General features: G+C 36.5%; 1 protein-coding gene across 6 annotated transcripts in view; it reads left to right on the forward strand.

The window, feature by feature from the left end:
* SLC4A4 (solute carrier family 4 member 4) overlaps positions 1 to 27,919 on the forward strand; it is a 457,437-nt gene that overhangs the window by 417,898 nt on the left and 11,620 nt on the right. For 3 of the 6 annotated variants that reach the window (XM_059385129.1, XM_059385136.1, XM_059385089.1), the window contains 2 exons: positions 5,581 to 5,660; positions 6,395 to 10,721. In XM_059385129.1, the coding sequence (XP_059241112.1) occupies positions 5,581 to 5,660; positions 6,395 to 6,500 (186 nt within the window). In that variant the 3' untranslated portion in view covers positions 6,501 to 10,721. Of the gene's footprint in view, positions 1 to 2,785; positions 2,883 to 5,580; positions 5,661 to 6,394; positions 10,722 to 27,919 lie in introns of those variants that run through there. The other 3 variants (XM_059385111.1, XM_059385100.1, XM_059385120.1) reach the window with 3 other exon arrangements.

The raw sequence follows: 27,919 nt of genomic DNA on the forward strand, positions 1-27,919 counted from the left end.
ACACACACACACACACACACACACACACACACACACACACGAATACATACAATTATTCCAGTAGCCTTCTGAAAGGACTGCCACAATGACATTTTCTGTGTGCAGACTTGTTCTGGATTTCACGCAGTGCGGTATCCCCATTCCAATTGCAACCTGGTGTACAGTTCTAAGTGGGAGTAGAGTTACATTTTGGTATCTGTACGTGATCATTTTGATTGATCGTGCATACTTGTCCTGACTTGCCATAACAGCTCTTTATAGTATCTGATTTTGTTCCTATTTTACAGGAGAAAATTTAGACTGAGAAATGTGAAGTCATTTTTCTAAGTGTACGCAGTCATAATGGCAAAGCCAAAACTCCAATCCAGGCCTGTCTGGTTATTTCCAGCTGGTCTGGCTGTCTGATTGTATTCTTTGTGGAGAATTTAGAAATAGTACAGTGAAGGAAGGCAACAGACAAAATTGGATTTCAGATAAATTGATCCAATAAAAAAAGGCTAAATATATGAGGCCCATTTAGCTGAAGAGAAAAAGAGTCCAAGGGAGCTTTTGTGATTGTCACCATCCATCTTCAGTGAGAACAGGTGTATAGATTTTCTGTTTCCAGTGATGACGGTAAAAGAGATTGCATTTAAACTGCAGTACAGATTAGGGTGCGGTGTTAAAAAGAAGGATATGTTTACACATTGAATAGAAATCAGAATTCGAAATTAATTTCTAGACCACTCAAGACAAAAAAGAAAAAAGGAATGCTTGAAATACTGACATAATTAAAGTAATATTTCATCTTGAATTTTCAAAACAAGTATGCCAGTGTATGTACACCGATACCAAACTTAAAATTTACTACATATTACTAGCATATGAACTGATATTATAGAATCATCATCTCTAATAGTTTTTAAGAAAAAAATAAAATACTGACTTTTGAGATGCTTTAACTTTGTTTCTGTGGTGTCAAAAGTTGGATTAGATGAGCTCTGGAGTTCTTCTAATTCTTTGTTTCAGTTTCTAGTAAATTGTATTTTATTTAAACAGTTCTATTATGTTGTTAATGATATTTCTCATTTCCAGCTTTGTATTTCCAACAGATTTCTTGAAGATAACGTGTGATACTTGTTCCTTTTCTTTTCCTCTTTCTCTTCTACCCCCAGTCCCTGCTAGAAAACAACAAGCGCATAGATTTGTCCTAGTGAACTCACCCAGGCAATTTAGAGTACATGTGTGTAAGAAGTTCTCTGAGCTCATTATTTGGGGCTCTCCTAGTATTCACCTGGTAATCAGGGGTGCTGGGGTCCATGGATAAAGAGAGCCACACAGGGGCATGGTGGTTACAGAACTTTCATGAGTAGAACTTTCATGAAAATTATGGCTTGCCAATATTTTAAGCCACTCCATCATTTTTGGATCTGGCTGGTAAGCTATGAATTAAGGGTTGGCTTCCAACCTGTTCATCTATAAATGCTAGTATTGGGGGAAACACTTGAAATACTGTGATTAAAACTTGTCCTTCCTGACATTCTCATAAAGATACATGCATGTGGAGTCTTCATTTTTTGTGTGTGTCAATTCAAGTGTAATATCTTAGTCCTTTAAAATCATATTGTGGGGGCACCTGGGTGGCTCAGAGGGTTAAGCCTCTGCCTTCAGCTCAGGTCATGGTCCCAGGATCCTGGGATCGAGCCCCACATCAGGCTCTCTGCTCTGTGGGGATCCTGCTTCCTCCTCTCTCTCTCTCTCTCTCTCTCTCTCTCTCTCTCTCCCTGCCTCTCCACCTACTTTGAGATCTCTGTCTGTCAAATAAAAAAAAAAATCATATTGTGGCTTATTACCCTCTTTATATTCACCTTAAAGGAATTTTCAGTGTATCTAGTACTCTACAAAGGTTTATTTTTTCTTCGATCTCTGGTTCTTTTTTTCCCCCCTCACAATATTTCTGCTAACGGGCATCTCTTTGGTACTTCCAGTTAAGGGATGGATTTCATCTTTTCGGTCCAAACATAGAGTTGTATTCAATATAATGAATTCTTTAAAAAAGGAAGGTGGTAATCCTGTGAAAATCTGTTATAGTTTTGGCTCTGGTGACCTGTTTTTTTCAAACAGACCCATGAATAGCTGCCAGATTTTATCATTTTATTTCCATTGTGATTTACCTGATGATCATAAGTACTTTCCTTTTATTTTCTCACATTTTGATAAACGTTCAAATATTTTTGGTATAAGCAAATTCAAATGAACATTTGACTCAAAAATAGTTTTGATGGATTATTAGAGTAGAAGGGAAAGGTTCATTTTCAACTCTCTATCGGGGTTCCTTGGTAGTGAATGTCAGTCTTCTACCTGTCTTGGAAGGAAAGTCTTGGACATGGAATCAGAAAGCATAAACAAAACAAAAATTTCAAGACCATGTTCTAGTTGAGGGTGTTTCCTAAATTTAATCTTTCACGTTGAGATTAGTTACTTTACCCTACAACAAAGCCATCAGTATTTGCTGATTGTGGATCCAGCTTATTGGAAAGCTTTATAATTGTTTTAATTTGTAGTGATCCCTTTTTGGTGTGGTTCTAGTTTTAATTGACTTTATCCCATTAACTCAGAAGAGAGGAAAGCAAACCTGAAGAATATTGTGTAGAATTTGAAAAGTTTGCAAGTAAAAATGATCATATCAAAGTCTTTTCCCCTTAGACGATGTAAATGCTAATATGGTAGGTTTGATCAATACTGGGAGATAGGGAGGGCTGTATAGTAAAAATGCTCTAAAAACTGTTGTAAATTTCTTTCACAGTCTGACTGCCCATACTCAGAAAAAGTTCCAAGTATTAAAATTCCAATGGACATCATGGAACAGCAACCTTTCCTAAGTGATAGCAAACCTTCCGACAGTGAGTAGAACTAACCTCTTGCTTATCTGCTCAAATATGATTTGCGCTTGCAGAGAGAAAACCTTAGAATTATCATTTATATTAACTTTCCCTCTATTTTCTTTTCTGTTTTTTTTTTTCTATGTGAAGATTTCCATGTAATTACTATAAAACTTCATTTTTACATTCCTTGAGCCTCACTTTTCTTTCTTTTATCCATAACCTTTTAAGTTTTTGTTTGGTAGTTTTTTTTTCTTTTTTTCTTTTTTTTTTTATTTATATATATTTTTTTATTTTTTATATCAAAAGAAATGTTTGGTAGTTTTTTGCTCTGATCCAAATTATCACCAGTTTCTTTCAATTGCTAAACTTGTAACTGTGTTTTTAATTGATTTTTCATTTTGCCTGCTGATATGTAGAATTGCAGCTTACAGTACTACATCACTGTCTGTTACTGTTTGTCTTCCTTAGGCTTTAGCCAATGACCAAATGAGTTCAAGAGAGAAAATTGCATCATGAGTCTCTAAATGATCATTGAATCAGTTGTTCCTACTGAGCATTTGGGATAATTGTTATTTTCAATTAAATTAGCAATCAATCATAAAATATTATTATAACTTTTTAGGTATCAATTATAAGATATATGCAGTTTCTTCCTAATTTCCTTATTCCTTTTCTGCTATTTTAGAAACGCCTTTTTAAGTGGACTGGTCTTTTGGGGTAATAGCTTAGTGACTAAAGTGTAATGGTTTCTGACATACCGTCTTTTCTTCTGTAATTGAGGTAATAGACCATGTGAAAAAGCGGAAAACCCCTATAGTAACATTAGTGAATATCTCAAGCTTTTCTAGGAGCACATAGCAATTGCTTCCAAACTACTTTCACTTTGGGTTCTCACTTGAAGAAAATACCTTCTTTTAGACCCAGATGCTGTGATTCAAAGTCGACTGATATGTTATGGGGAAAAAAGATAGTTGAGACACTTTTATTTTCATTTGACAATGCCAGTGCAACTTCAGCAAGAGGTTACCACGAGAAGTTGGAAATGAATGGTTTATGAAAAATAGGTATATTAGTTATCTGTTGCTATGGAGCAAATTACCACAAAATTTAGCAGCTTAGAACAACAAACAAGTACTTTCTTACATAGTTCCTGACATTCAGGAATGTAGGAGCAGAGGATTTAGGTGGTTCTATGTCCGGGTCTCTGGTGAGATTGCAGGCAAGCTTTCGGCTGGGGCCAAGCTTGAAGACAACAGGAACTGGGATCTGCTTCTAAACTCAGGCAGAAGGCAACTGGGAGGAAGTTTCAGTTCCTTGGCCCATGGGCACCTCCGTGGGGCTGCCCGTCATGTAGTTGCCCCCAGTGCCAGTGAGAGCAGAGAGAAAAACCAAGGCAGAAACTGCACTTTTTGATAACTGAATCTCAGAAGTGACCTGCCATCCCTTCTACCATGTTCTGTTGGTCTCAGGCAGACCAACCCTGGTACAGTGTGGGGGGGACTTACACAAGGACGTGAATACCAGGAAGCGCAGGGAGCAGCGGGGGTTCGTCCTGGAGGCTGGCTGCCACACTGGGTTTAAAGAGCCTCAGCTTTGGTGTTCAGGCCATAAACCCATAACTTGTAACTGAGGCTAATTTCTTTTCAGTCCTATCCACGGGATTTAGTTAATATTTCTTTTCTGAATTCAAGCTCCTCAAACCATATCCTGGCTTCATTTTTCATATTATTAATGCTAGAGAATTAATAGCAAAATGAAACTGAGAAAGGGACATGGCACATATGTCTTCTGTTGGCATCATGACCTGGTATAACTCTTCTAAGTAACGTTTAAAGGCTGCTTCAAAAGTAAAAAATTTTTAAAAAAAAGCACCACCAGCTAGAACTTGAGGCTCCTGGAAAAAAGTTTATGGCAAATTGATTATTTAGTGCTAGTTGTTATTCATCTCCTCAAAAACCCATCAGGAGGATATATGGAAAATGGGTATCATATTAGAAATTTACTTAAGCAAAATATCTTTGATCATTCTAACTGAAATTATTTCTAATGTATTAATCTTTTATAATCCATGAAAGAACAAAATTGATAGTAGAGGTGCAGGATAATGAAATTCCTCACAGTCTGTTTCTCCCCCATGAATAACAGCAGGACAAAACTGAGGATGCTGAAAATGAAAGGAAATCCAAGGGCAAAGACCTAAGACATTAAGTAGATGCTCTAAAATTGATTGGCCTCCAACCCCTTCATGGAGGAAAACAACAGTGGTCCGTCCCAGCATACCTAGGGGAAATGAAATAAACAGATTGTTATCTTGGTCACATAACTTCATTTCTCAGCTCAATATGATGTCTCTGGAAATTGTCTAGGGGTGCCTGTGTGGCTCAGTTGGTTGAGCATCTGACTCTCGATTTCGGATCAGGTCATGATTCCATGGTCGTGAGATCAAGCCCAGCTCCACGCCCAGCGGGGTGTCTGTCTCTCTCCTTCTGCTCCTACCCTTGCTCACGCATGCACACTCTCTCTCACGGTCTTTCTCTCTCAAATAAATAAAATCTTAAAAAGAAAAAAAAAAGAAAAAGAAAAAAGAAATTGCCTAAACTTGCTTTCTCTTTCCAATTGTCATGCATGAATTTTTATGAAGATTTTTATTTTTACTCGAATTTTATACGTTAGCAAAGAGTACTGTTCACAATTTAAAGAAATTTTTCTTTTCCAGGAGAGAGATCACCAACATTCCTTGAACGCCACACATCATGCTGATAAAATTCCTTTCCTTCAGTCACTCGGTATGCCAAGGTAAAGGACAAGTCCGTGTTTTATGTTGTTCTGTGGGATGATTGCCCCACAGAAATGTAGTCCACGGCAGATTATTGGCTGAACGCCTTGTTTTCCTTCCTGTCCATAAGCTATCTTGAATCAATTACTCAATCCCCGAACCTCGCCCCAGCTTTTATGTAGGAAGTATCCTAAGAGATCTACTATCCTTAAAAGTAATGGAAACATTCACTATCGTCATGGTAAAGCCCAGGACCAATGTTTGCTTTTATCATTTTCATATCATCTCTGATTTAAGGGATAGCTGCCATTTTCTGGCAGCTCTCCCGTAGTTTTCTTCCCCAGTCTTAACACGGCTCTAGACATTTCAGATCCTCCTTGATTTTCCAAAAAGCAAAAGCTCAGAACATTTTCTTCATGTAGGTCTCTTTGTCCTTTGATTTCTGACAGTATCACCCAGCTGGCAGTCCTCCTTCTCGATTTTTGTGTTTTGTTTTGTTTTGTTTTGTTTTGTTTTTAATCTAGGTGTGAATGCTTATGAAATTTTCTACTTGAATCTCTTGACTCTTGTACCTTCATCCCATTTAAAAATGTTTGCTTTGAACACAGAGAGAGTAGATAAGTAAAGAGGACAGAGGACACGTTCTGCTTCTGCACAATGCACATGCATTTGACAAACGATAAAGGGAATCTGATTTACTTACTATTTCTTTTCTCTTTTCTCTCTCTCTCTCTCTTTTTTTTTTTTCCTCTAGTCCTCCTAGAACTCCAGTAAAAGTTGTGCCTCAAATTAGGATAGAACTTGAGCCTGAAGACAATGATTATTTCTGGAGGAGCAAGGGAACAGAAACTACATTGTAACCTGTTTGTCTTTCTTAAAACCGACAGTTTTTGTTGTTAATGTTCTTGGGTTTTGTCTAGTTGTTTATTTTTTAATTTTTGTTTTGTTTTGGTTTTTGGTCATTGGCCAAATAATATAGCACTCACTCTGCTTCCCTCTTGCATAGGTAAAATCAAGACAATAGTTCACCGTTCCTTAAAAACATCTGAAGACTCCCCTTTTCTTTTCATATTTTCAGATTTGTCCTCTGACAACCAGATTCCTTTGTCACTCAAGACACGCACAGACCCTGTCCTTTCCCTTTATTAAGCAGAGGGCAAAAGCATTAACGATTTTGTAACACCTTTGATTAAAATATTGAAGGAACTTACAACTTTAGCTTTGGAGCTGTGCTTACTGGCTTGTGTGCCTGTCTGGTAGAAGAAACCCTGACCTCCAGGCAGAGTCCTTCCTTGCTTTTAGAGCTCTCCAGGACTGGAAAAAAAAGTGCTGCTATATGCTAACTTGCTCTTGCTTGTCAGCCCTAATCTTAGAGTTATCAAAAGAAGAAAAACTCAAGGTACTTTACTCCCTGTAGAGAACTATTGCCATCATTGTAGCAAGTGCTGGAATATCCCTTTTTCCTATGCAACTTTTTTTAACCCTTTAATGAACTTATCTGTTGAGTACATTGAAGAATATTTTCTTCGTAGATTTTGTTGTTTAAATTATGGGGCCTAACCTGCAACTTATTTTTTGTCAATTTTTTAAACTTTTTTTTAATTACTGTAAAAAAAATGAATTTTTTCCTGCAGCAGGAAACATAGTTTTGAGTAGTTCTACCTCTTATTTGTAGCTGCCAGGCTTTCTGTAAAAATTGTATTGTATATAATGTGATTTTTACACACACATACACACACAAATACACAATCTCTAAGGTAAGCCAGAGGGCTGGATCAGATTAAAAACACCATGTTTCTTAGCATCCATTTTTCCCTTTCTTTAAAAGAAACTTACTGTTCTATGAAGAGATTTGGGGGAGAAGGGAGAAGCTCTTATGTAATGGGCATAACTGACGTTTTGGTAATAGTAATATCTGGGCATAGATGCTGATTGTATTACCATGTCAATGTCCTATGCAGTATTTTTAGACATTGTTTTCATTTTGAAATATTTGTGTGTTTGTGTACATACTCTGTGTGTGGCTGGTGCACATATGTGCAAAGTTGGGGAGACAGAGTGAAGGTAGGGGATGGGCAAAATTATCCAGCCTCTTGTGTCACTTTTCATAAAACCCAAACCACATGTGAAAAATTCATCAGAGGTCTAAGAGACTTACTATTATGCAAATGAGGGTAAATATAATTTTATTGCTGGATAACATCATTGATCCAAGAGCTCATATTTATAATACAAAATCCATTGGAATATTAATAGATAATTTACTTATCTGTACAGTGTTTATGGGATTGCAGACAGATCTGCACACACACACACACACACACACACACATTTTAAAATGCTTGCACATGTTTTTATGATGGAAAGGCAATTATTCCTCATGAGTAGGACATTTAGATATATGTGTATGTGTGTGTATGTACATGTATTTCAAAGTATCATATTGAAAATTAGAAAAAAGAAAATTAGGACTTTATTAACCAAATTTAGCATGTAATTTAAATGTAATATTTTAATAGACATTATGTATTGTGAATCTGCATTAAGAATAACACTTTAAACATTAAATTCATAATTTTGGACTCATATAATCATATTTGTGATCCATCTAAATTAAATATATATAACTAAAACAGATTGTTGGAGGAGTACCAGAAGCAGGATGAAACCATGTATTTTGGTTTCATAATATGCACATAGTGACTCCCATTCACTCTCATATTAATTAAATTATAATTCTGTCCCCTTAAAATTTTGATTATAAAACTTTAGTACCCTGAATTGTCGCTTACTTTTATAGTATCTGATAATCTTAAAACTTTATCCAAATTAGACATAAATGACCTGTAATTTTTTCATTAAAATGGAAACAGCAAATTACATGTTATTTGTTAAAACCTTACATGCCAAGTTCTGGCATCAGATTTGTATTTAGAGCTATTCTTTAAATGATTATATCATCTAGTTCTTTCATTACTGCAGTATAAAATTATAAGAAGCTTTTCCTTTTTCTTTACCAAGGGAAGCATCAATATAATGTCTAAGAGCCATGTATAAGTTTAGCCTGACCTATGATCTTGTTAAATTAAAGACACTTTTGTTCACATTTATAAAGGCCCTGGATGTAATACTTTATTTTTCTGATCATGAATCAAGTATTTGAGGATTTCTGCCTCTCTCCATCTCTTTCAAAGAACTCCTGAAGCAACTTAACTCAATATTTAAGCCTTTGAGTAGATCTAAAGGCTATCTGCACCTCCACTTACGATCTATATTCTGTGGCCAAAGGTTGAAATTCATGATATGAATGCAGAACAGTACCTTCCATTTGCTCAAAGTAGCAGTTAATAGCAAACCCTTTCAATATTTTGGAACCCAGAGAAGCTTTTAAAAAATCATTACTTTCAGAGGAGTAGGAGTAGTTACCAAATAAGCACGCAAAACCTGCAGTCCATCCAGAACCATCAGATCATCTGTATTTTAACTGAATTTACTCATTTTCTGAGAACTAACCAGACTGTGGGATAGTTTTATTTCTATGTAAACTGCACACACAGAATATAGTACAATGAGGAATTTCTTTTCCTGATGTGAATATGGAGACATGAAATACTTGAGCTGTTAGGAGTACAAGACTAAGGGTACACTCCCAGGATATCAAGCAGAAGTCCTGTGATTGTACAGACTTACTGTTGAAGAGATCACTGGGCCAAGAGTTGGCCTTATCAAAGGACATAAAGGCCTCTGGTTTTGCATTTGAAAGAAAAATCTCTTGGAGACACTGTTTTCCTTGATAAAGATCACTCTTTTCTACTGTGTGAGACAAGGGCCTGGAATCTGAACTATTTTCTGTGCCATAGGCTGTAGTATTCCTGCCTCTTCTTCCAGTTAAGCAGTGGAGTGGGGGTGGGAGATGGAGGCTTCAAGATGTACAAAAATAAAAAACAAACCCCTCTCTGATCAGACCCTTACCACAGAAAATGGGGGGTAGGATGAAGTAATTATCTGCTCTTAGTAATTCAGTTTGGGTATATGTTATGCACATGCACCAACACACACAGAGTCAATCTTTTATCAGCTATATATTGCTGTTCAATACAGAGAACGATTGTCTTCCGAGTTTTTTTTTTTTTTAAACTGTGTTAAAGTACTTGAAATGTATTGACTGCTGACTATCCTTTAAAAACAAAATGAAACCATTTGAGCTGTATTACAGAGGTTGACATTGTTCAGGGATGGGACAAAGCTTTCTTCAATTCTTTTCCTACCACTTAATGATTTTGGTGCAGGAACTTGAGATTTTCTTACTTATTCCATGATAATTTCACATCTACTCTTCACAGCATGAATATAAAGCCCAGTGGCACCAAACGGCTGAATACAATCAAATGATACTTTATAACACTTGGCTGACCAATGGGCCTTGGGAGTTTTCAGAGGATGATTTCATTGAGTTTCATTGCAGCTTGAAATAAAAAAGTTTTATGATATACGCCAACCAGTCAAGTTGTGTTTTGACCGGAAATTTGGATATGACCTATGTCTTAGCTCATTTCTCTGTGCTCTATGGGTATATAAAATAATCCTGAATTCTGTTTCCCAGGCAGATAATTGCAACTCAGGGCTAAAGTCATCCAGTGAAACTTTTAGAGCCAGAAGTTAACTTTGTCCCAGTCCTACAATGTGAAAAGAGTGAATAGTTGCCTCTTTTTAGCCATTTTCATGGCTGGTACATATCTGTACACCTTACTTTTCAGAATCAATACGCACTTTCAGATATTCTTATTTTTATTCTCTTAAGTCTTTATTAACTTTGGAGAAATGATGCATCTTTTTATTTTAAATGAAGTAGATCAACATGGTGGAACAAAATGATAAAGAACAGAAAACATTTCAATATATTACTAATGATTTTTTTCCAATATAAAACCTAAATTCCTATAACATTATAGTATTTTACAGTTTTATGAAGCTTTCTATTGTGACTTTTATGGAATTAAGAGATGAAGAAGATGAGATATTTTAGCATTTATATTTTTCAAAATTAAATGTATACTTAAAATAAAGTAACTTTATGCATTTATGAGTGTCAAGTGCTTCTGTTCAACCCTTCAAATAATTATCAAGTGCCTGTTATTTTACTTTTTGGGTATTACCAGCAATACAAAGATTTGTGGAAGTTAGAGTCCCTGACTGGCCTCAGATGACTTTTTAAAATTCGAGATAGGAGGATAAAATGTGTCCAAATGATATAAAATAAGACATAGTAAGAATTGTCTATATAAGTATTAATGAAGTAGAATAATGCAAGGGTTCAAAGCAAAAAAAAAAAAAAAAAAAAGTCCAGCTAAGAGCAATGGAGCCAGTGGTATGATTGACTAATGAATGGATAAAGCAAAGTCAGTATTTCTTTATGATGGAATATCACTTAGGCTTCAAAAAATTGAAATCTTTCCATTTGCAATGACATGAATGGAGTTAGAGAACAGTATGCTAAGTGAAGTAAGTCAGTCAGAGGAAGACAAATACCTTATGGGCTAACTCACATGTGAAATTTAAGAAAGAAAACAGATGAACATATGGGAAGGGGGAAAAGAAAAAAAGGAGCGAGAGAAACAAACCATAAGAGACTCTTAATGACAGAGGAAAAATAGGGTTGATGGAGGAAGGTTGGTAGGGGTGGACTAGTTGGGTGGTGGGTATTAGAGAACACTTGTGATGAGCACTGGGTGTTGTATATAAGTGATGAGCCACTGATCTCCACTCCAGAAACTGATATTGCACTGTATGTTAAATAAAATTTAACTTAAAAAAAGAAAAAGTTGAATGGCTAAAAAGGATGCGACATTCTCTTTAGCCATTCATCTTTATATATATATATATATATATATATATATATATATATATATATATATATTCATCTTTTTCCCATTCATCTTTTTATTTTCATCTTTTATATATTTAATCTTTTATATTCATCTTTATATTCATCCATTCATGTTTATTCTTTCATATATATATTATCTATATCTATATTTATAAATTTATAAATATATCTATATATAAATATAGATATATATAAAAACATAGATATATAGATATAATATAGAATATTACTCAGCCATCAAAAAGAATGAAATCTTGCCATTTGCAATGACATGGATGGAGCTAGAGTATTATGCTAAACTAAATAGAGAAAGACAAATACCATATGATTTCACTCATATGTGGAATTTAAGAAACAAAACAGATGAAACATATGAGTGGGGGAAAAGAGAGAGAGGGAAACAAACCATAAGAGACTCTTAACAATTGAGCAAACTGAGGGAGGAGGGTGGGAGGTGCATAGGGGTTGAGCTAGACGGGTGATAGGTATTAAGAAGACACTTGTGATGAGCACAGGGTATTGTATGTAAATGATAAATCACTGAATTCTACTTCTGAAACCAACATTACACTGTATGTTAACTAACTAGAATTTAAATAATTTTTTTTTTTTAAAGCAATGGAATGGTTTCATTGAAAAAGTAGTGTGGTTGCCCTTTTAGGATTTTGTTCTCTCATTCATCTGTCTTTTTCTGCACAAAATGAGAAGGTGGAAAAACTCACTTCAAAAAGAGAATATGAGGCAGTACTGAATGCTAGAGACCTAATCAATATGGACATTAGTAAGTGTCAGAACCAGAGCTTAGAATGTTGGTTAAAAAGATGCTAATGGGGCTTGAGAAAAGCATAGAAGATAGTAGAGAATCCCTTTCTGGAGAAATAAAAGAACTAAAATCTAACCAAGTTGAAATAAAAAAAGCTATGAGGTGCAATAAAAAAATGGAAGCCCTTACTGTTAGGATAAATGAGGCAGAAGAGAGAATTAGTGATAGAGAAAATCAAATGATGGAGAATAAAGAAGCTGAGCAAAAGAGAGACAAATAATTGCTGGACTAGGAGAGGAAAATTTGATAGATAAATGATACCATAAGACAAAGCAATAGTAGAATAATTGGGATCCAAGAAGAATGAAGAGAGGGGAAGAAGGTATATTGGAGCAAATTATAGCAGAGAACTGCCCTAATTGAGGAAGGAAACAGCCATCAAAACCCAGGAGGTACAAAGAACCCACCTCAAAATCAATAAAAATAGGTCCATACCCCATCATCTAAGAGTAAAACTTAAAAGTCTCAGAGATAAAGAGAAAATCCTGAAAGCAGCTTGGGACAAGAGGTCTGTAATCTACAATGGTAGAAATATTAGATTGAGAGCACACTTATCCACAGAGACCTAGCAGGCCAGAAAGATATATTCAGAGCACTAAACGAGAAAAATATGCAGCCAAGAATACTATATCCAGCTATGCTGTCATTGAAAATAGAAAGAGAAATAAAAACCTTCTAGGACAAACAAAAACTAAAATAATTTTCCAACACCAAACCATCCCTACAGGAAATATTGAAAGGGGTCCTCTAAGCAAACAGAGAGCCTACAAGTAACAGACCAGAAAGGAACAGAGACAATATACAGTAGCAGTCACCTTACAGGCAGTACAATGGCACTAAATTAATATCTTTCAATAGTTACCCTGAGCATAAATGGGCTAAATACCCCAATCAAAAGACACAGGGTATCAGAATGAATAAGAAAAACAAGATACATTGATATGTTGTCTGCAATAAACATATTTTAGATCCAAAGGCACCTCCAGATTTAAAGTGAGGAGATAGAAAACAGCTTATCATGCTATTTGTTATTCTTCTTTTATAAAGTTAGTGAAATATGCCATTTTCTTGAATCCATGGTGATGTAAATAGTTAATTCTCAAAGGAAAAAAAAAAACTGCTAAGGGGTGCTGGTGGCATGATCAGCAAAGTGTCCAACTCTTGGTTTTGGCTCAGGGCATGATCTTGGGGTCCTGGGATCAAGCAGTGTGTTGGGCTCTGTCTTCAGTGCAGAGTCTGCTTAAGATTCTCTCTCCCTCTCCCTCTGCCCCTCCCTTGCTCATGCTCTCTCTCTCTCTCTGTCTGAAATAAATATTTTAAAATACTGCTAAGCACAAGCACTTATTAAAAAATAATTATTCCAATGAGTGAGATCTTAGAATGGTACTCCTCAGAAGATACATGACATATACTTCTTCCTGCTGGGCCTATTCAGGCTTCTATGCAGTATCTACAATTCTCCCGGAAACTTCAGTTCAGCCCCAAGTTATAATCTGAGAGTGGTTGTTGGTTGTGGGGGGTGGGGAACAAATGGAAGGGAGGAGAAAGAACCACTGGTAGCAGTTCAAAAGTACCTTGGGGGAAAAAAAAGATAAGGAGACAGAGACATTAGCTATAACAATCTTACAGTCTGAAAACTTAGTGTAGAGGCAATAGCTGAGGCGAAAATGGGGTTTGGATTTTATCACTGAGCTGGAAAAGCAACAGAACAGAAGCCACACTCTGAATAGCCAATATGGGAGAATTTGACTAATTCTTCAATGTACCCACAGAAAATTCTAAATATTGTCATGTGTACCAATACCTGAGTCAAGAAATTAGGATCAAATTGTATTTAGGTAAGTTATGGGAAAAAATTAAAAAAGGCACTCCAGCCACTCTTTATTACTTTCCTTCACCTGCCTGACTCACCTGACAACAGGGAAGCAAAGTGCCGAGACCTCTGAGCTACCAAGCCTTACGGCCTTCAGGTCTAGGCACCAAAGCTTGAGCACCAGAGCTTTGGAAGAAGAACTCAAATCCTCCCACAGAATCTGTTTAAATTGACCTTATTCTAAATGCCTGAACGTGTTAAGCTTGGTCATCTCAGAACACAGGACATGCGAAATAAGAGAGGAAGTTACTGATAGGAAAACTGAGTTAGCAAGATTTAATAGCTTTATCCTGGTAGGAAGAGAGAAGATATTTTTAAAACTACAAAATATACTTAAGAATTTAAGAATCAGAGGGTACCTAAGTGGCTCAGTCGGTTATGTATCTGACACTTGATGTCAGTTCACGTCTTGATCTTGGAGTTGTGAGTTCAAGGCCAATGTTGGGCTCCACACTGGGTGTGGCACCTACTTAAAACAACAACAACAACAAAAAAAAAAACTCGGGCTATTTAGTACAGGGGCAAGGACACCACAAGTCGAAGGCAAATGTGTTGATTTTATATTGCCATGATTAAACTGATTACATGTCTTGCCTATTGAAAATATATACTCCTTATTCTGTCTCCAGGATCTCACTCTCTCTTTTTAATGAAACTGACTTCTGTACAAATTGGTGAACCAAGATTTCTCCTTTCCAAGACTCCATTAAAATGATTGTAAAGGAATAAAAGAATTATGGAAAGTGGCACAAGTGGACTAGAGACCCCCACAAATTCTAATGAAAGGCAAATGCATGTTTAGATGATGAAGAAAACTGCAGGAAGCTGCAGCTTAGAACATGTGCAGAGGAGGATACAGTTAACACCGTGTTGGCCCAGAGAATCTCAGTAAATCTCAGACTCGGACATTGCAATGGAACCAGGGATGGGAATGGGAAGTGGGGCTGGCTGAGAATGGATATTAAGGGATGTGTGTATGCCTAGAGCACTTCCTCTCCTACCTCTGCTTGTCAGTCAACCTAAAGTCCAGCTCTTATCCTTAGGTTAAAAAAAAAAAAAATCAGAGAGTTCTTCTCTTAAGATAATTGAACAAATTGCCTTAGGAAAAAGCGGGAACACCTGTTTAAAAACAACAACTTTGTTATTTGACATTAATGAATAATTATCTTTCCGTACACTGAGGCAAGGCCTGAGAGTCAACAAGACATCCATTGGCAAAAAGTTCCCTATCAAATTTTTTTTTTTTCTCATTCTAAAATGTGGAGATATGTATGGGCAGTAAGAATCACAAAACATGTGAAGAAATCCTTTAAACATGACTGAGAAAGACAAAGATTAATAGAAAAGATTAATCCTATGAAAACAAGTATTTCAAGGACTAGAAGAGTCTTTTAAAAATCATTGTAATTTTCTTTATACTTGAATAAAACACTACCTATACAAAATTTGAATAGGATCATTTAAAGGAGAACAAAGAAAAGAAGAGAATACTTCTATTAAATGGAAATTTAAAGTACCATTCCATTTTTTTTTTTACAAACAGAAGATTTGGAAGATAAGGTTTATATAATATCCCAAAATAGAGAAGCAAAAATAAAAGAGAAAATGTGTTAGAAAAGGCAAAAGGTATCAATCTATAAAATAGAGAAATTTTCTCAGAAATGAAAGTACATGTGCATCTTCAGATATAAATGTGAACAACAAATAATTATATACGTGTAACATTGTGGAATTTCAAGTAACCAAGAATAAAAATTTCAAAACACAAGACTAAGAAGAATAACTTAAAGTTGTCCATAAAAAGAGGCCTCCTACAGAGAAATCAAAACCAAGACGACAATCTTTTCAAAAGCAAAATTGGATGCTAGAAGATAGAGTGCAATGTTGTTAAATTTCTGGAGGAAAGTGATCTTAAACCTGAAGTTCTAGGTGCAGCTAACCTATTAAGAAAGTGTAAGGAAGAATAAAATATTTAGAAATCATGAAATTCCAAACAGTTTATCTTCCCACTCACCTGTTCTTAGAATATTACTCAAGGATATACCTCACTATGATTCAAGTGAGAAAGAATCAAGGTCACAAAACAATCAACTGAACCTTGTTAAATAGTAAAGTCCCAGAATAGTAGGTGTGCATCAGGTGTAGAGAGCAACCAATCAATACTAAAGCAGAAGGTTGGAAGGCTTTGGGAAAGGACATAGAAAAACTACTCCATGGAACTCAAATGACTGGAAATTTGAAAAGCTTGAGTATAAATTGAAGGCATTGAAAAAAAGGGGCAATTAGAAACTTCTGGAAAAATAAAAGTTGTACAAGAAAGTCATGCTCCAAATACTAAGAAATCAATCCAAATTGGAATAAAAGGTAGGAGACATCAAGGAAAAAAATACACTAGATTCCAAGAAAGAGTAAGAATCCGAAAGATATTGGGAATATGGTAAAGAAGGCATATATTATTTTGCAATGAGAAACTCTAGGAAAAAAAATTTTTAAATACTGTGTGAGCAATAAGTACTCCAAATATGTTGTAGACTCATTTTTTTTTTTGAGCTATTAATGGAGTGAGTGTAAGGAAAGAGGTTTTACTCTAACTTGACATTCTCCTTTGAGTGACTCAGGTGTAATTATTTTATAATCCAGTATATTACATCCAGTAATTTACATTCAGTAATTACATCCCACTACTTGGGTTTATTAACATAGTCATAATGTTATATTATGTACTATGTATTATTTGTACTATGTATTATATAGTATATAAATAATAATAAAATAATATATAATATATATTATATACTAATATTATATAATATAAATAATAATAAAATGAATTACATATATTATATATAGCCATCATATATATTATATTACTATATATTATATATAGCCATAATAGAATATTAGCATAGTCATAATAATGGAAATGTGTTTTTTGGTTTCAACATTTAAAAAATGTTCAGGAACCATATGCCAATGAGATTACCCATGACCATGTACGTAAAAGGCAGCTGACAGAACGTTGGGCAATGGCAAGAAAGAAAAGATGGGGATAGGTGCACGGGCACTGTGTCCATCAGCAATGTGTTTGGACAAACTAATAACTATTAATTTGGACTTAAATAGTCTGGGGTTAGGCAGCTTCTGGGTATTCCTCCCTGTGCAGGTACTGTCAGAGCTGGCGTCTCTGTAATTCTCTCAGTTGTTTGATTTGTGTTCAAAGAGAGCTGTTGCATTTTCAGAAACATCAGAACAGGAAGAAGCAGGGAGAGAGACCAAAGATGTTTCCCTCCTTGGGCTTTGTCTTTGTATTTGGCAAAGGAAGTTCCATCCCATCGGCTCCTCCTGTGTGTTGTTGGGCAGATCTGACTCACCCACCATGTTTCCATCAATCACTGTCTAAAGGGAATTTGATTAGCGTCTCCTGGGGGTTAGGCTAGTGTTGGGGTCTATTGTTCCTGAGCTCAACGTGTCTCAGTCTAGCACCTGAACAAGCTGGAGTTGGTTTGATGCGGTGGGAAGAACGGTGGTTTAAAGGTGAAATACCACCTTAACGTGTTCTGTTTTTTTTATTTTTTTATTTTTTTAAAATTTATTTTCAGCATATCAGTATTCATTGTTTTTGCACCACACCCAGTGCTCCATGCAATCCGTGCCCTCTCTAATACCCACCACCTGGTTTTGAACAGGAGCATCGTCCAGTAGTGGGAACACTCTTGTATTCTTTTACCCTATAGAACCTGACCTTGTATGTCAGATGGACCTGGTAAAAATGTAGCTCAGCCGGGATGATTTCTTTTTTTTTAAACACTTTTTTTTTTTTTAAGATTTTATTTATTTATTTGACAAACAGAGATCACAAGTAGGCAGAGAGGCAGACAGAGAGGAGGAAGCAGGCTCCCCACAGAGCTGAGAGCACGATGTGGGGCTCCATCCCAGGACCCTGAGATCATGGCCTGAGCCGAAGGCAGCGGCTTAACCCACTGAGCCACCCAGGCGCCCCTGGGATGATTTCTAACATTGAGATTCAGTGATAGAATTGTCACTGGCTGCGCTGGTTAAGCATTGGCAGCTCTGGAGCTTCAGTTATCGATTAGGTTTCTCAATGGGCAGACGCAGTTGCTGACTTGGGATAGAACTACAAGTATCTATGAATTAGTGGATTAGTAACTATATAGGCTGTTTTTAAAGGATCAGCTTTTTGAAGGGTGAGACTGTGAGAGATACTATGATTAGAAAGCGCTGAGTCTATTTTTGATGCCATGATATACATATCCTTCTCCTAAATACGTAGCTTAATAGAAAATGTATCTTTTTTGTATAATGCTTCTAGAATACTGTGCAAGCTGACATCTACAATGTGAATCTGAGTTAGGTTTAACATTTCAGTATCTTAATTATTTATTATCTAAGATGGGAAGCTTGTGTATTCCATTAACAAGCTACAAGATGATGCTGTTGGGTTATTTATGCATCTGTGAAGGGCAACACTGGTAGGCTACATTTTCTTTGAGTGTAGGGTTTAAGAAATCAGACATTTCAAAGACTTGGAACAGCTGAGTGTGTGGGTGATTTGTATGGAAGGATGCAGTGGTTAGGTATCAAGGCTTTGGAGTCTTACAAAACCTTCTGAGTCTGTTTCCCATCTGTACACAGAGACAATAACAATATAGTATTTATCTCTTAAAGTGGTCATAATGAGAAACACATGTAAGATATTTAGTACAGCACCTGTCAAGAATCATACCCCTTCTATTCATATTTTAGAAATTCAAAGTATATAATAATTTGAAGAAAGCCTGAGATGAATTGTATATGCATGATTGCCAAAAAGCTGCTCCCAAGCAAATTAATACTTTTCTTAGGATTTTCGTAGAGAACTTCTAAACTACTTGAAAATTAACTGCTTTCAAATATTTAAAAGCACTTTTAGAGTGACGGTCCCCACAGAAACAATTAATAGACTAATTATAAAGCTCCCCCATCTATTTCTTAAAGTATATTCCCTGAAAACCTTCACTGCACCATTATTTATTTAACAATCACTTATATAGTTTCACTGTGTGGTAGGCAATATTCCCAATGCTTTACAAATATTAATATGTTGTCAAAACAACCCAGTAAGGGACGCCTGGGTGGCTCAGTTGGTTAAGCAGCTGCCTTCGGCTCGGGTCATGATCCCGGTGTCCTGGGATTGAGTCCCACATCCGGCTCCTTGCTCTGCGGGGAGCCTGCTTCTTCCTCTGACTCTGCCTGCCACTCTGTCTGCCTGTACTCACTCTCTCTTTCTCTCTCTTTCTGACAAAATAAATAAAATCTTAAAAAAAAAAAAAACAGTAAGAGAGGTACCATTGGTTTTCCATATTATAGTCTGAGAAACCAAGGGGTAGAGAGGTTAAGTAACTTTGCCCTTAATTGCTATCATGCTGCAGGGTGCTTCTCAGCACTCCATCAGGACCCAGGCTCTATTCTAGGTGTGTTGGCTATTGACAGTCACAGGGGAGTCCTTCCTCAGATATTTCCTTTGGCCACAGGAAGCTGCTTTACCCAAGATTATTCCCTTCCCTCAAGAGCAACCCACCGCCAATGCCCCTTACCTCAATTCAGAACATCTCTGAAAGCCATTCCAGCTACTGAGCAACCATGGGGGTCAGCTGCAGCCTTGTTGCAACTATGTCATACTCTAACTCATCTTTCCAATCAGTCGTGTTTTCTTCATTCCCTGTGTGTTCATCCTGAGAGCACCCTCCGAAAGTCTCCTGCATGGAAATCTCTGCCTCGGAGCCTGTCTCCTGGAGCCCAACCTAAGACAATCATCTATCTAATAAGTGGTAGAGCTGACTGGAACAATCTAGTTCCAGGATCTCTCCTCTTAACCACTAAGCTATACTAATACATTGTAACAATTCGCTTTAAGGATATGCTTTGTAAAGTCAAAGTTTTCACTTAAGAAATGTTCCATAAGACTGATTTTTTGGTAATCCATTTTTCTTCCCTATTCACTCAGGCGGGCAAGGTTGTTGAGGCTGTTCCTTTTCTGGATAAATATTCTGAGACCTTTCAGCTCTGCTAGATCCGACTACCATGACAAGTCAATGGACTCAACAAGGTCCTCTCTGACTAAGATGACAAATACATACCTTTAGTGGTAGTTTAGAAGCTAAGAAATAGCTCTACAGTCAAGGCTTCTTCACATCCTCTTAGACACTCAAGATTTTTGAGTTTCTGTGACACCATGGGAGTAAATTAAGTTTTCTAGTTCAAAACAAGCACAATGTGCTGATGGTTCTAGTCTTTTATAGTAGGTTTTCCATCTCTCGGGCATTTCATTAGGAATACTTCTTGATCCCAAGCCAAAGTGGGAACCTGTTGAGCTAAGCTTCCACAAGTCTCTTCCCACCCTCAGTGATGTCATGAGAACCCAAGAAAGCAAGCCTGACTCTCCCAACACTACATTTTAGTATTTATTCTTCTAGCACAATAGAGTGACTCATGTTCTCAGCCAACAGCTAAAGCATCTGTTGGGTGAGGTGGGTGCTACAGGGCTCAGGTTTATCTTTCAAAAGGTCAATATGTTCAGAAAAGCTCCAAAAGAGGAAGAAAAGCCCTATCAGTTGGCTCAGGAAAAATTACATTGAGGAACAACGGCTTCAAAAACTCATAGTTATAACAACAAAGGTGTATTTCTGCCTTCTGCAACAAGTCCATTACAGGTTGGTGGCACTCAGCTGCATGTCATCTTTGCTTCATAAGCCAAGGTAAAGGAATGCCCCATCGGTGCATATAGAGGAATTCATGGCAGAGTGAAAATAGCACAAAAGAGAAGCATGGATAACTTCTGCTCATATTTTATTGTTTCAAGCAAGTCATAGGACCAAGCCGGAGGTCAACGAGGAGGGATACATAACCCTTCCTCAGATAAAGATAAATGAAGAATAGTATAAAACATGATTTATGCAGTTCCAAATTTTATTCAGATATTCCGCTTCCCTCCCACTGCACACAAAATACATTCATTTCCCTCCCAGAGGAGAAAAAACTCAAAACTTCAGGAATAGCATCAAGATGAAAGTAAACCATTTTGGGATTGTCTTTACCACATCAGGTCTGAGTGAGGTTTCTCTTCAGTGAGGGACCCACACATCCTCAAGTCAATGATAGAAGACAGAAAGGATAATTGCAACACATATTCCCTTTCAGAAAGAGAAATAATGAAAGGCATAAAGCAATTATGAAATTACAGTGGGTAAATTTTTCAAGAATGTTCCCCCACCCCAACCCCCAAGAATAAGGAACATTCCTTGAAACCCTCTTCCATTCTCAGAGAATAAGCTCCCAGGCTGTTATTCTCTGTGACTCTTGGTTCAACTCTCTGGAAAGTTCCTCTTTCTCCCATGTCCTTCTTGGCTACAATTGAAGAGGACATTGGAGAATATGTCTTCCTTGGGGACCAGGCCACTTTCTCAGGCTACTTCCACTACATGGACTATTGGGGGCCATAAGGGTCATTTTTAGTCAAGATTAGTCACAATGCTACTTAGTCCCAACTAGTAAAATGAATTAGACTCTTTTATTTGATTCCATCCAACTTCATGTGCCTATAGCCTCATCCTCTCTTCTTTTCAAGACATGCCTCTCTCTCTCTAAACTTAATTATGGGTGACTTTAGCTAATCAAGTTTCTTAGAAGTGGGGGTCAAGTCATTCCTTTAATCTCTTACCCATGAACTATTTTATCCAACTGAAAGGACTCCATCTTAATTAATTCAAACATTGTAACAAAGAATATAATGGCCATATATCGGATTTGGTCCTTGAAATGAGGTCAGTTTTACTTGCCCTTTTGTAGGTCAAAGACCCTCTCAGTTTTGCCTTTTATGTTTAGGGAAGAGAAACAAATGTATCTTTCAACTCTATTGCCTTTTATCTCTGATTGTAAATTGAAATTTTTTTCCTTAAATTAATGTCTTATAATATATAAGAAGTAAGGTACGTATAACAAAACTAATTAATCATTGAACCTACATAAAAAACTAATGATGTACTATATGTTGGCTAGCTGAAAAAATTAAAAAATTTAAAAAATAATAAAAAAGAAGTAAAGTCTGCCACTAATTTTGTATGTCAACCTCTATACCTACAACTAAAATCCAAGGATCACTCAATATATTCACTATCTCCCAAGTAAATACAAACAACAGTCTTACCAAATGTTTTGCCAGTGCATAATAAGGATTGGCATCGCTCCAGAAACAAAGTTTCTTTATTGCCTACTGACTGTCTCCTGAACCAATGTCACATAGCTTACTTGGATTTTCGTTAGGTTAGCACTGCCTTTCAGGTACCAATTTCTACATAAACCAGTTTAAACTAAATAGTGCTATGCTAACAAATAATTTAAAAATCTCAGTGTTAAGGATTTTAACATCAAAGATTCATTTCTCAGGCTACTTACCAATATGGTCCTCCACCAGGTCATCTTCATTCTAGAGCCCAGGTTGATGGGGCACCTCTATCTAGACACCACCAGTCTTTTGGCAGAGGGAATAGAGTTTGACCCACCCAGCAGCTTTAAGAGCTTGTTCTCACAGGTGGTCCCCTCTCTTCCTCTCACTTTTCATTGACCAAAGCAAATGATGCGGCCATGACTGGAAGTGATAAAGTATAATCCTCCTAGAGGGAGGAAGAACCCAACTCTATAAATCTGTAAAATCTATAAATCAGGAAAATCTAGCAACTCTAACCTCATCAGCTCTATAAAAGGAAGTTAAGGAGAGACACATTTTATCTAGCCTATAAACATATGCTGTAAAATTCCCTTGCTTTGGCTGGTCAGTAACATTCACATAATCTATGAGGTCAGAAACTATAAATCAATAAGGTGTTTCTTACTGAAGATTGCTGGCGAAGACATGATTTTGCTTACTTCTAATGGATTATTTTTACTAAGTGCAATTCCTCATTCTAATGTAAGATAACATATGTGTGTTATATATGTGTGTGTGTGTATTTATATAACACATATATATGTTTTAAGTATATATATGCATATGTACTTTTATGTGTATATATATTTTATGTTTATATATAACTTATTTCTTCATTTCTATAACTCTTTTAAGGCTGAAGCATACAGTATAATACATTTAAGTATTAAGCTCAGTGAAATCTTACCTTTGTATATACCTATATAACCACCACTTAGAACAAGATACAGAATATTTTCAGAAATCCAAGAGGTACACTTGTGAGTTTCTTAGTCAACACCTATCCCATCTCCTTTAAGTAACCACTGTTTTGACTTGCATCACCTGTGATCACCTTAGTTTTGTCTATTCTTAAATTTCATGTAAAGAGAATCATATAATGTATACTCTCTTCTGTTTAGCTTCTTTGGCTGAACATAATATCTGTGAAAGCCACCCATGTTGTAGTGTGTATTGGTAATTTGTTTTTTTAGTGCTGTGTAATTTTCTAGTATATAAGTTATTTCCAGTTTGAAGCTATTATGAGGAAAGCTGCTATGATCATACTTCTATGTGGCTGTGTGTACTCTAGACTCTGAGGTATATATTGAGGAAAGGAATTGCTAAGAAACTTCCCCCAAGTCTATGGCTCACCTTTTCATTTTATTAATAGTGTTTTTTTGAAGACTGAAATTTTAAACTTTGATGCCAATTTTTTTTCTTTTAGATTTTGTGCCTTTTGTGTTATATATAAGAATTCTACCAAACCCAAGGTCATTAAGATTTTAGAAGTTTTATAATCTTAGCTCTTACTTTTAGTTTTCTGGTCTATTTTAAGATAAATTGTGTATATATTATGAGGTAATAGTCAAGGTTCATTATTTTACATATGGGTATCCAATTGCTCTAGCACCATTTAGCAAATAACTATTCTTCCTCCATGAAATTGCTTTGCATCTTTGTTAGAAATAAATTGATGATATGTGTGGATATATTTCTAGACTCTCCATTCTCTTCTACTGATCAAGTTATCATTCTTGACACAAATAGTCTACTATCTTGATACTGTAACTGATAACTTTTAATAAGTCTTAAAATCAGGTAGGTTAAGGGGCATCTGAGTGGTTCAGTGGGTTAAAGCCTCTGCCTTCAGCTTAGGTTGTGATCCCAGGGTCCTGGGATCGAGCCCCTTATCAGGCTCTCTGCTTGGCGGGGAGCCTGATTCCTCCCCTCTCTCTGACTGATCCCCTGCCTACTTGTGATCTCTGTCTGTCAAATAAATAAATAAATAAAAGTCAGGTAGGTTAAGTCTTTCAATTCTATTTCAAAAGTGTTTGGGCCGTTCTTAATCTTTTGAATTTGCATTTTTAAAATTTAAAATTTAAAATGAATTGCATTTTAAAATTTATTTCTTTATTCATGAGAAACAGAGAGAGAGGGAGGCAGAGGCAAAGGGACAAGCAGCCTCCCTGCTGAGCCGGGAGCCAATGTGGGCCTCTATCCTAGAACCCTGGATCATGATCTCAGCTGCAGGCAGACGCTTCACTGACTGAACCACTCAGGCTCCCAAATTTCATGTATATTTTAGCAAGCATGTCAATTTCTAAAAAGAAAAAAAATTTTTTTGCTGAGCTTTTAAAAATAACACTGTGCTGAATCTATAGAGCTGATGGAATGTGATTCCTTGTTATACATCCAAGAGAAATTTTCTCATGTGGACTAGGACACATGTACAGGGAGACCCATATTAGTATTATTTATAGTAATCCCAAATTGGTATCATAATAACTCTGAACAAAACAAACATCCATTAATATTAAAATAGATAAATATATGCTATACAGAAAAGGAAATGAACAAACTACAATTACACTCATCAATGTATTAGTCACAGGTGTCCCAGACAAATAGGACCAATAGGATATGGAGAGAAAGAGGGAGTGGGGTTTATTATAGCAATTGGGTCACATGATTATGAACAAGTTCCGTGAGATCTGCCAGTAAGTGGATGAATTGAAGACTCAGTAGAGTCAGTGATGTCATTCCAATCCAAGTTCTCTACCTGAGAACCGAGAGAGCCCAAACTCAGGCAGAGTCAATGTTTCAGGCCAGGTCCAAAGTCAGGGGAAAGACAAATATTAATGATGACCCAGCTCAAAGGCAGTCAGGAGGAGTCCTTACTCACTGGAGCATCAGCTTTTTTATTCCATTCAGACCTTCAACTACATGGATGAAGCCCATCAGCACTGGGGATGGCAATCTGCTCTACTCCGTCTACCAATGCAACTGTTAATCTTATCCAGAAACACCTAGAATAACATTCTAGAAATATCTGGGTACCCTGTGAACCAGTCAAGTTGACACATAAAATTAACCATCACAATCAACATAAATCAATCTCTCAAATAGTATGTTGAAGAATCAAGTAATAAATAATACACTGGTATAACACTGTCTATAAATTTTTAAAAAGGTAAAAAAAGTATATTTTCAGGGCTATTTATATAGTCTACATAATGGTAAAATAAGCCTAAAAATTAGAATTATGGGGAAGGGGGTATGAATCAGTGGTTTCCTTCTATAGCACTGGCAATTTCTTAACCTTGGTGGTAGCTACAAAATGTTTATTTTCATCATTTTTTAAAAATTTTACCTTAATAGTTGCTATAGATGTTTGTAATTATTTTATGTTATACAATTGTTCATCTATATCTTTTCATATATACACAAATAAACCTATGTCTGTTATACATATATGTTATTCATATTCTTTATGTTTGATACCTTTCACAACAAGATTCATCATGAGGGAGGTAGACTGGACCACATACATTGGGACCCCTGACTGTCACTACTTGTGGGTCTTTTCTTTTCGTTTATCCAGAGAGCAATCCTCCAATCTGGCTGCTTGTGCTCCGAGAGACAAATAAGAATAGGAGTAGGAAGTCTCAAAATTTCATGTAGAACCTTTTCTTTAATTCTCTTGTTTTCAGTCTGACACCCCCTCCACTAAGCCTACAGTGCCCAAGTCCAGAGTCCTCTGGTTGAATTTCTCTGGAGAGTAAACTCCCAGTTCTGGGCTAGCCTGGCAGAAATAATTATCAGGCTGTACAGAGTGTAGGGAGAGATCTAGGGAGCAAAGAGCTTATCTCATGGCCGTTTATCCATTCTTCTCTTGTTAGCTTATCCGCACTCCCATTTTTCAGAGGTAGCTGGCACCTCTAATTCCAAGTCTTTCTGGGGGTTCTGTGGTACCAGTTGGCTTGCTTCTTTATTTCTGCCAGTGCTGGGTTACGTTTTATTTTTCATAGTTTGTTAAGAAATTTTCCAATTGGCCAGTTACTTTTCAGCTTCCAGTTTTTTTTTTTTTTTTTGCTATTATTTCTTCTATTTCCTTCATGCCTGTTTTTTTTTAAATTAAATTAAATTAAATTTTTTTAGTGTTCCAAAACTCATTGTTTATACACCACACCCAGTGCTCCATGCAATACGTGCCCTCCATAATACCCATCACAATGCTCAACCAACCCCCCACCCTCTTCCCTTCCAAAACCTTCAGTTTCTCAGAGTCCATAGTCTCTCATGGTTTGTCTCCCCCTCCAATTTGGCCTAACTCACTTCTCTCCATCTCCCAATGTCTTCTGTGTTATTCCTTATGCTCCACAAGTAAGTGAAACCATATGATACTTGACTGTCTCTGCTTGACTTATTTCACTCAGCCTAATCTCTTCAAGTCCCATCCATGTTGATAGAAAAGTTGGGTATTCATCCTTTCTGATGGAGGCATAATACTCCATTGTATCTATGGACCATATCTTCTATATTCATTCATCCATTGAAGGGCATCTTGGTTCTTTCCACAGTTTGGTGACTGTGGCCATTGCTGCTATGAACATTGGGGTACAAATAACCCTTCTTTTCACTGCATCTATATCTTTGGGGGTAAATACCCTGTGCAATTACAGGGTCATAGGGTAGCTCTATTTTTAATTTCTTAAGGAATCTCCACACTGTTATCCAAAGTGGCTGTACCAATTTTTAATCCTGACTACAGTGTAAGAGAGTTCCCCTTTCTCAACATCCTCTCCAACACTTCTTGTTTATTGTCTTGTTAATTTTGGCCATTCTAACTGGTGTAAGGTGGTATCTCAATGTGGTTTTGATTTGAATCTCCCTGATGGCTAATGATGATGAACATTTTTTCATGTGTCTGTTAGCCATCTGTATGTCTTCTTTGGAGAAGTGTCTGTTCATGTCTTCTGCCCATTTTTTTGATGTGATTATCTGTTTTGTGTGTGTTGAGTTTGAGTAGTTCTTTATAGATATTGGATATCAGCCCTTTGTAGTCATTTGCAAATATCTTCTCCCATTCAGTGGGTTGCCTCTTTGTTTTGATGAGTTTCCTTTGCTGTGCAGAAGCTTTTGACCTTGATGAAGTCCCAAAACTTCACTTTTGCTTTTGTTTCCTTTGCCTTTGGAGACATATCTTGAAAGAAGTTGCTGTGGCTGATGTCAAAGAGGTTACTGTCTATGTTCTCCTCTAGGATTTTGGCAGGTCCTGCCTCACATTGAGGTCTTTTATCCATTTCGAGTTTATCTCAGGTTATAAACACGTTGAAAAAACTCCATACCTAGTGTGCATATCTTGTTCAATAAATACTGTTCTCCCATAAAATGAGACAGGGTTCACTGGGAAATGGCTGATTCTAGGACTGGTTCATGGATAGTACAATG

This window comes from Mustela nigripes, chromosome 1 (assembly GCF_022355385.1).
Source record: "Mustela nigripes isolate SB6536 chromosome 1, MUSNIG.SB6536, whole genome shotgun sequence".
NCBI classification, from domain to species: domain Eukaryota; kingdom Metazoa; phylum Chordata; class Mammalia; order Carnivora; family Mustelidae; genus Mustela; species Mustela nigripes.